Consider the following 10,513-nt stretch of genomic DNA (forward strand, 5'->3'; position numbering starts at 1 on the left):
TTCAATGAAAGGTGGTCCATTTTTATTATGCAATGGGTTTAGGTAGATAACTCATTACTTGCTTAATTTTTATAGCATGAAATGAAGGGTGCGGGTGATTTGATTGATCACGTACGATCTTGTAATCAGTCATCAATTATTCCCTCCTACTTGACCAAAGACTTGGCAAGAAGGAAAACCATAGTTAACCTGTAAACATTAATAAGAAGGCTCTATTATACCAACACCGTTATACAATTTGAGCTAAATTAGATTTTGAAGGATAACGAGTGCTTGAACATTACACATTATTCTTTGTCTTTAAACTGTGCATACTGATTTTGAAGTGCCAACCTCTCTGATGTTTAGATGTGCAATGTCTAAATCTGTTTGTAGATGCTGTCCAAGAAAGAAGGCTAGATGGGATGTGAGATTAATTTCCAGATGACTAAGGCCAGGAAGAAAAGGCCTAGAATGCCAAGGGTTTGTGAGAGGAATTAACATTGGTGATTTTTGGGTTGTGAATGGTTTGTGAGAGGAATTAACATAGGCGATTTTCGGCTTGTGAATCAACCATATCTCAACTTTTTTATTTTTATTTTTTTTATCTTTTATCTTTTATCTTTTAGCTTCTTTTTTAAGCAGTCTTCTCTTCCCTCTCTGATTACAAGTGTACATTCCATACTCATTATATACTCTCAATATGAACACACTTTTATTCTATTGAAAAATTTGTTGGTGTATTGAATTTGTGTTTTCTAAATCAGGTTCTATGATTCTTTTTCTTTAATTATTTTTTAGTTTTATTAACTTTTGTTACTGTAAATTTATGTGTATATATACATATTTATATATTTTGTTTGTGAGTTGTAATTATTTTTATTTATATTATTAAAAATGTCACTTTTTATTTTTTTTTGGCTTTGGCCCCAAATTAGATCGAGCCCAGTGGGAACACTTTGGAGGAGTGAAGACTTTGGAAAGTGCCTGATGGGTTCTTATTTGATAAGAGTGCATTGAACACGGCAGTTGGGTTTTCCGGACTAATGGTTAGATTATTCCACAGATTTTTTTTTTATGTATATATAATTTTTATGAATGCGACTAGCAACGTAGAGGTCACTCACAAGTCCCAAAAATATCTAGGACAACGTAGAGGTCGATCTCTAGTGTTCATCACATTGCTGCATATATTTAGTACCCTCCCAATGCCTACATCACTATATTACCTTTGGCAAAAACGAGTGTGATACTGGTAGCATGCGCAGTACATCTAGTTGTTAGCATGGTGTTGGCTTTCTGGTTTTGTTGGGTTGAAAGGAAAAAAGAGGTTCAACCTTCTGAGTCATTGTTGAAGGAACCATTCATGAAAGTGTCCTATAAAAGGCTCCTCGAAGTAACTGATGGATTTTCTTCAGCAAATTTGATTGGTGTGGAGAGTTATGGTTCTGTCTATAAAGGAATCCTAGATGGAGAGGAAAACACTCTTGTTGCAGTCAAAGTATTAAATCTCCTTCGTCGAAGAGCTTCCAAGAGTTTCATGACCGAGTGTGAGGTCTTCAGAAGTATCCGACATAGAAATTTGGTGAAGGTCATAACTTCTTGCTCGAGTTTTGATTTTCAAGGCAATGATTTTAAGGCTCTAGTTTATGAATTCATGCCCAACGGAAGTCTACAACAGTGGTTGCATTCAAGCTCGGAAACAAACAACGGTCAGAGGGTGATTCAGAGCCTAACCCTGCTTCAAAGAATAAACATTGCAATTGATGTGGCTTGCGCACTTGAATATCTTCACCACCATTGTCAAACACCAATAATTCATTGTAATCTAATGCCAAGCAATATCTTCCTTGACAGTGACCTGGTTGCACATGTAGGCCATTTTGGACTAGCAAAGTTTTTTCAAAAACCCATAAATCCAAAACAAAGCAGTTCGAAAATAGAGGGAACCTATTAGTCTGCAGCCCCAAGTAACAATCTAAACTTTTGTTCCATTTATATATATTTAGTAACAGTTGTTTCCTTCATGTTTACTTTAAAAAGTACGGATTCAATTCCATTTATGTAAATGCGAGATAACCATGAAAAAAGTCCATTTTCCTTACTTTAAAACATCATCAATTAAAGAAATCAAAACTTCTCAATGAGTCGATATTAAATTTTGAAATCAAGTTAGAATCTATACATTGGCTGGTATTTTAGTCCACACCAAGACTGCCTTACAAAACTGATCAAGTATGGTTGTTTTAGGTAAATTTAACTTGTCTTAATCAAAATTTCGGTTTTTCATTTTCAAATATCTAACATTTTTTTTCCCCCTTATTTTCTTCAATTTTGTGAATGACAGAAAATGGTCTTGGAAGCCTGCAGGTTTCACCAAAAGGGGATGTTTATAACTATGGGATTGTTGTATTGGAGATGATGACTGGGAAGAGGCCCATTGACCTTAACCTTCCTAATTTTGCTAGGACCGCTTTGCCTGACCGTGTTATGCAGATTGTAGACCCAATACTCGTGAATATTGTGAGATATTAATTATTTTTGGCAATTGTCGTAGACATAACAAGTCCATGTCGAGTTGTAATTTAAGCTACTTGTAATGCAAGTTATCAAGATCGACGGAGACTATGGATTTGGAACGTTGTTCAGAGATGCTATAATTGTGATCATCACAGAAAAGGAAGAACACCATGTTAGGAAGAAATCCAAAAAGGTTAGGACACATTCCATATTTGGTAATTTCAAGTCTGGTAGATTTGAATCTGTTCATGATTCTTAGAACAGGTTCAAGTCATTAGAATTTCGTCTAGAAATCATTCTGCCATTCTTGAACCTGTTCCCAATTCTTTGAACAGGTTTAAGTTTTCAACATTGGCCTCGAAATGCATTCTGCCATTTTTGAACCTGTTCCCAATTCTTTGAATAGGTTTAAGAGTCCTGATAGCCTATGGAAAGTTTAGTTTCCTGTTTCAGATTTCTCTCCTAGTTGGTTTAGAATTGTACCAAATTCTATGCATGAATTTTATCTTATTTTCAGAGGGATTAGGTCATTCTAAACTCTATATAAACCATGTCATATACATTGGTTGAAGAACGACTTTTACATTATTATTTAGATATTATTCAAAGCCTTAGGAAGATTATTTTTGCAGAAAATCAGAGTTGATTTTTTCTGATATCTTTCTAGAACATATACACATAAACACTTAGTTTAGAGTTGTGGTGTTCGAATCCTGATCGTGATCATACAGTCATATTTATATCGATCAGACGAAGCAGTTCTTCTTCTACATCATTCAGACGATTGAAGAACAGAAGTAAACGCAGTCACACTTTAAAAGGGTTGAGCATTCGTGGAGTGTTGTCTGATCTACCTGATACTCTTCTACAAATATCAAATGTAAGCCTGAGATCAAGTTGCTGTTGGACGGGGAGTCGCAAAGCCAGAGGATCGTCAGCGGTTGGTGTGGTATAGAACGATAGTGTGTGAGCCAGAGTCAAAGTTCAGTATACTTTGTTTCAAGCATAGTGGATTGGTTTACTTTGGACTGCACAAGTCCACGAGGTTTTTCCCATAACAGTTGACGGATTTTATCAACTGGGGTTTCCTCGCTAAAATCCTGGTGCCATCTCTACCTTTATACTGTAACGACCCAAATCCTCATGGATTCGGATCATTAAACGGGTCCTTACCCTACCCAAAATCATCCGAGGGTAAAACGGTCTTTTCACATTAAATTTAAATAACAAGGTCCAAAAGGGTAAAATGATAATTTACCACAATTCAATAATTTGCCGCATCACATAATAAATAAAATAAGGTTCGGGACAATACAGTCCTTTTGGTAGTTAAAATATAATTATTTCACTTATTTGGGTTATAAAAGTAATTACGTGTAACCTCACTTGGGTGCCAAAGTGTAATTTTAGGAAACTAAACACATATTACTTAAGTGACATAAATCGGTCGACGTCTCCACACCATACGTCGACTGGTTTGGGTTATGAACAGTATGAAAACCCACTACGTCGATTGGTTTGGGACGTGTAAGATGAACAACTTCTAGGAGGATACTGGTCGACGTATGGGAAGCCACATGTCGACTAGTTTGGGACGTGATACCGGTCGACGTCTGGGAAGCCACATGTCGACGGGTTTGGAACGTGTACAAGATTACCACACTGTAAGATACCGGTCGACGTATAGGGAGCCGTACGTTGACTGGTTTGGGTCATTCACTTTCAAAAGGCTTACTGTCAGGATATCGGATACCGGTCGACGTATAGGGAGCCGTACGTTGACTGGTTTGGGTCATTCACTTTCAAAAGGCTTACTGTCAGGATATCGGTCGATGATGCCACACGTCGACTGGTTTGGGTTATCCAGACTTGGTTACCACTGTCCAAAGAAAAACCAAAATGTTCAACCACCTACGCCATTACACTTACGAACATAAATTAAGATATGCGTCAACATCAAATTGTAATAACAACCACCGTTGATAACGTAATTTACAACACGTTACACCAAATACGGGAATTAGTGCAATAAGAATTTAATTACATTACCCAAATGGCTTTACACAAAATGGACCTAAATACATCACATGATGCTAATTAATACCATTTTTATCAACCCTTTTTTCAAAATTAGGCCCAATACAAAAGTAACAAAAATGAAACATTTTTCTACTCCAAGCTAAGGCAAGGGTGGATTGTCTTCCGCTATTTCTTTGCCATGACCTGAAAAAAATGTAGAATATGGTGGGGTGAGCAATATGCTCAGTAGGTGACACTTAAGACATGTCTCTTGTATCCCCGTGAATCCAACCAAAGAATAGGGCAATAGGAATAGGGATCATATAATGTCGGGATAACACAACATAACAACAAGTCTCATTATTAACAATAGCATGCCATGGGATGCAATGCATGCCGATGTCGCTCCCCATTTTCTTTTCTCAAAACATCACTTTCAAACTGTTAATATAACCTGTCCTTTGGTGACCCCACAGCGACACGAGAGGAGGATTGGCTAGTGTCCCTGACCCTTGGTACCCCCGCGGCGTCATTATGGGGCCCAGCTAGCTCAACCACGCTAGGGCGACTCCCTAGTCCCCTCTAGGCTATATTAACACTCCGGCCCTTTGGTACCCCCGCGGCGACCGGGTTTTCACAAAATAATTCGTCAACATACTTTCCCAAAACTCCCTTTTTTTTTTTTTTTTTTTTTGTTTGTTTGTTTCAAAATCAATTTTCTTCCCATTTCTTGCCCAATGTAAATGCATAGATGCATTTATGTCATACCAATGTTCATCATTTCAGAATTAGTTCAAATTTGTCTACAAAGCATAGCACACAAGAATTTCACAAGAATATACCACCTGCTCACATACATTAATAATCTAGCATTTTGAGCATACATACATCAACACATAAGCATGTTCATCACATGGATCATCTAATACACATAGTCCCACAATTAACAAAATACATAACAATTAGACAATTGTCTAGGAACTACCCAAATTAAGCATGTTAATTAACCATTTAAGAGGAGCTAACTCACTAAAGCACAAGAACATCATGGATTAAGAGCCCCTACCTCAAGTTGATCCAAAACCCTTAAAATGGGTCCCTAATTTTGAATTCCCTAGGGAGGCTCAAAGCTGAAATCGTTGGTACTCACGCGTAGAGCTTGTCGTGCTCTTTGTTTAGCCACAAACGGCACTTAAAAACTCCAAGAATTGAGAGAGTAATCATGATACAAAGTTTAATGTAAAAGAGAAAGAAAATGAAGAGGAAATGGAGCAAGAAGGGAAACCAGCGGGGAGAGAGAAGATAGAGACCAAAAATGTGGTCTCAAGGCTTTAAAGTTGGTGGTGGTGGGTCCCATGAATTTCCTTTTCTTTTCCATTTTTCATTAGTCTCAATTTGCACCACATATTACAATACATGCACCACTAGATAAACACCACATAAACATATAAATTTAAAATGCACAAAAGCAATTGGACCCAACCACAATCCCGTACACAAAACGTGAAATGACAAAAGTGCCCTTACAGCGACACAACTTCCGAAAAAAATGAAAAATACTAAAAATTGGAAACGTCACAATCTACCCTCCTTAAAGAGATTTTGTCCTCGAAATCTACCCTCCTTAAGAAGAAGGAGGCTCACAATCATAGTCTTTCCGAGAACACCTCACAAAATCCCGAGACTAAGAACTCAACAACCATATCACCTTTGACACCAGCGTCAACAGGCAATCACACACTGCCGCCAGAAAACTCAATGATCACCACCCTATGAGGGAACTCATCACTCACAATATCATACATAAAACCCATTGAGTTCTATACTCGACTTAAGACCGACACTGGTCCCCCTCTACACCGCTACATAATACTTCGGAGCTCGAAGAAGAACGGTCATAAGACCGCTGAACATGACAACATCCTATCACAACTCATCCCTTTAAAGGGGAACCCAAACCCCAAACGAGGAACCCCACCATCACACAATCATACCCAAACTCAATCTACACATCTTTGTCCAACCAATACTCGTCATCCAACATACGGCTATACTCCTATAAAATCATACAATGACCACCAACCACACTAACCGACAATTATTATACAGGTCAACCTCAAGATAACTAAATGATGAATCCCCCAACAATTATTCAATCACGAGTCACCAGAACAATAAATTGTACTACCCTGTATTCTGAACACAAATCCTCAAAATGAGATTCTCTATAATCAATAATTGTACTACTAACTTGTTATCAAACACTTAATACCACCTAACACCTTTCATCACCCAAGATAAATCCTGTAAATCCACATTCTCATACCAATACAACGCACAGCACCATACTCTCACTATCACCAACAAATCGGAACGATCATTGACCTTTGACCTGACATCATGCTGGAGAGGGTTTAATTAAGGAGAAATGGTTGGCCAGGCCATCCTCATCCTCAATTCGATCTTGACACAGACGTCGTTCTTGTCCTCAGGTCTAAACCCTAAACACAACCCTGTATCGTCCGTAAAACAACCAGGAGATCTACTCTCTAATCAATCTATCACTCTACATAACCTTGTCCGCCATACAATCACATATCAGCTCTAAAATCCTAATCGCACTTTAATTACACAACCCTTAATAAGCCAGAAACAAAACGACACCAAACATCACAATCACCAACTAGTATAAAAGATCTCGATCTCCTCATAACATCTACACCAGGTAAATGACTCCAAGTCACCATTCGTTTTGATTTTTACCTCTTCAAAACGCTTAATACGATCGTCTCATATTTGAAACCTCAAAATCAAGGTCACTCACTCCTATAGTTCTTCAATGGAATCCCACAATCACGCTCTAGCTGCAAAACATTTAAACAATACCGACATTTGTCCTCAAGACACTACTAGAATCAATCACTTCTAAAATCATCCAAATACATGAGTCATATCACCTAATTATCCTCAAACAACTGCAATTCACGACACATTCCCTAGCCATCACTGCTAGCACTAATCATTAGAAACATAACCCTCATTCGGCCACCCGTGCCACACATCCCACCAATCAAAACCATTCCCAAAACAAACACCACTAAAAACAAAAGACTATACATTCCTCCGTGGAAGTAAGTCGACCCCCTTTCAATCAAAACCTCAATCGATGAACTCTAACAGCGTAATACCTACTTACAATTTGTCCACCTACAGAAGCGCATAATTCCTAGACAGAGACAAGACTCACAACAAACAACGTCCTTGCCAGAATTGGAACAACAGAAAGGATAATAAGCCTGGCTCTCACAAGAGACTAATGACTCATGCCTGAGTGCACCTAGTGACTGGTCACATGCTATTCATCAATCGTCCAGCCATGGACACTCAATCTCACTTGAGACAAAAGAACTCTTTACGCACAAGGAGAAGAACTAACTAGATACACATACGAGACTACGACCACAACTCTAGGCGACCTCGCCAAAAACGGACTGTCATACACAGTCAACATCGGAACCTTGCATACGCTACCCCGCACCACTTATGATAAGAGTACCAACGCTCACGTCACAGAAACACAAGGAACAAGACTCGTCACGTCAGTCACATTAACCCACGACTTGTCAAAGGAAAAAGTGCCTATCTGGCAACACCGCTCTCATTAGCTCAAGAAACTAAACTACCCCCAATCACTTCAACTAACACACAACTCTATCGTCTATTTAACAACACATAATAAACGACTTATAACCCCTAATCCGTCCTTGGATCATGCGTGAAACCATCATGCTCATCCGTACTAATCATCACACCACGACATCATAACACCTCCACTATCACTCATTCCAACAACCATTCAAACCTATTATCTGATAAGCGCTGAATACTGTATATTCAAGCGCCCTAAATTACATTAACAAAGTCCATTAATTGATTATTTTATGTAGATTAACTCCATCTGCATGTTTTTGTGCATTTTCAGGTTAAAGTGCAAAAAGGAAGCAAAAATGATGCCTTGTGGAATTTTGAACAAAAAGGGTGCCAATTTTGAATTTCTGGCAGCAGTAGAACCTGACTTTTGTCGCCATTTTCGACCTAGTAAACTCAAGAACTGAACTTCCATCATAACATGAAATATTTAGAGCTCTGAATCAGTTTTCCAAATCTTCAAGCGGTTCATCATTCGGAGTTTGGAGCAGAGAGTTATGATCTTCTTAATAGAGGTGCACAGAACTGCCTGGCAGCACTGAAGTACTGCCTTTCTCCCCATTTTCGACCAATCAGACCTGAGAATTGGGTCTTCATCAAAACATGAAGTTTTTAAAGCACTGAATCAGCTCTCCAAATCTTTAAACAGATCATCATTCGGAGTTTGGGGCACAAAGTTATAGCCATTTTACCAAAGTAGGTCAGTGCTGAGCAAGAAGAGCATGTTGCACATTACACTAATTTAGAGTGCTCGAGACCACCCTTCGAGTGCTCGAAATTCTGGCAGATTGCACTCGGAAATGGCTCAATTTCAGCCACTTGCACATTGGTTTCCTCAATGCCATCTTCCTTCTTTATGAAGTGGTTGGAGGTGTTCCTTGGAGGAGAGAGAGCATTGACTTGAGCTTGAAAAGAGAGAGGGAGGACCACACAAATTATGATGCCTACATTTTGCAAGATTAGAGGAGAGATAAGAGAGCAAAAGAGGGGTGTTCTTCAAGCTCCAAGAAGGTTGCACGAAAATGGCCATGAAGATGGAGCTTCTTCCTTCTTCTAGTTTAGCAATGGGTAACTAACTCTTTCTCTAGGGAGGTGATGAAGTCCCTCCCTTGTAAGCATGTCCTAGGGTAGTCTATATTGGGGGATTGCAATGTATATTTATGGTCTTTTTCATAGCTAAGAGCACTTCATTTGGTGTAATGAATGTTTATATATGTATGGATGATTTCTTCAAGCTCATTATCTTATGTTAGGTGATGTCTTGTATTAATCTTTTTGCTTGATTTTACATGGTGAGAATGGAAACAAGGTTATGAAATGATTTAATGGCATGTTGATAGGTGACTTTGATAGACCATTGCTTAGGAAATCCTTTGATGGTGTATGCTTAATCTCTAGCTCCATGTGCTTCATCATTTTGTCAAGAATTTGATAGTTTTTCATTTAAGTAAACATGTATAAGCTACACCTTAGTTAGGTAGTCTAAACATGTTTACCATTTTGACGGATTATACTTGTTTGAGACCTAATGTACCTCTTGATTACTTACATGGCAACTATGTGTTGCTATGTAGTTCTTGACCATCATATGTTGTTTTTCCCCTAATTTAGGTCTAATCTAGCATGTGTATAGGGATGGAGGCGGATTCACTTCCTTAGTCTTCTTTACTCGTCTTTCATTTCTTAAATTCTTGCAAGTTTTTCATTAATGCATATTTCAATTCATAGTATAAGTGACAAACAATCAACAACTCTTTATTACACCTCATCATCCTAAGAATGATTCTAGACATTTAGGTTACTTTAGACTAGCGCAGTCCTAGTGGTTCGACTTACCCGACCAATAGCCCTATTTTACAATGATTCGTGCTATTGCGAAGGTTGATGTATAGTTGATCAACCGATCAATTTTGGCGCCGTTGCCGGGGACTTGCATACGGTTTAGCGACCAAAGTTCTAGGGTTAAATTTAGTTTGATTGTGCATATTGTGTTTTGTGCATATTTTTCGTGTGGTTTAACCATTTTCGTGTTATAAGATTCTAGGGACTTGAAGCGCCGTGGGAACGCTAGCAAATTGAACGCTAGCAAATTGTAAGTCTAGATGACCCTAGGTAAGTCTCTTGACTTCTAGTTTCAACTTGTAGATACAGTACATGTGTTAATTTTAGACGTAGTTAATTTAGTTGTGAAGCCCTTGTAGAGGCTATTATCTTGTTTAATTTCGTGTACAAGCATCGGTCCTTGTCGTGGCCATTTATTTTCTGTCTTGATAATTGAGGAGAAAGG

General features: G+C 38.4%; 1 protein-coding gene across 1 annotated transcript; it reads left to right on the top strand.

Annotated features, from left to right (window-relative positions):
- Positions 1 to 1,264: 1,264 nt before the first annotated feature.
- On the top strand, positions 1,265 to 1,936 carry LOC132269871 (probable LRR receptor-like serine/threonine-protein kinase At3g47570). The gene has a single exon (XM_059771104.1). The coding sequence runs from the start codon at positions 1,265 to 1,267 to the stop codon at positions 1,934 to 1,936; it is 672 nt and encodes a 223-aa protein (XP_059627087.1).
- The last annotated feature ends 8,577 nt before the right edge of the window (positions 1,937 to 10,513 follow it).

Source organism: Cornus florida, unplaced genomic scaffold, assembly GCF_030987335.1.
Source record: "Cornus florida cultivar Cherokee Brave unplaced genomic scaffold, ASM3098733v1 CherokeeBrave_3.0.0_Hap2_Chr08, whole genome shotgun sequence".
Lineage (NCBI taxonomy): Eukaryota > Viridiplantae > Streptophyta > Magnoliopsida > Cornales > Cornaceae > Cornus > Cornus florida.

Excerpts from the sequence above, each read along its gene's own strand:
- LOC132269871 (XM_059771104.1), top strand. The coding sequence starts at position 1,265 with ATGGTGTTGGCTTTCTGGTTTTGTTGGGTTGAAAGGAAAAAAGAGGTT.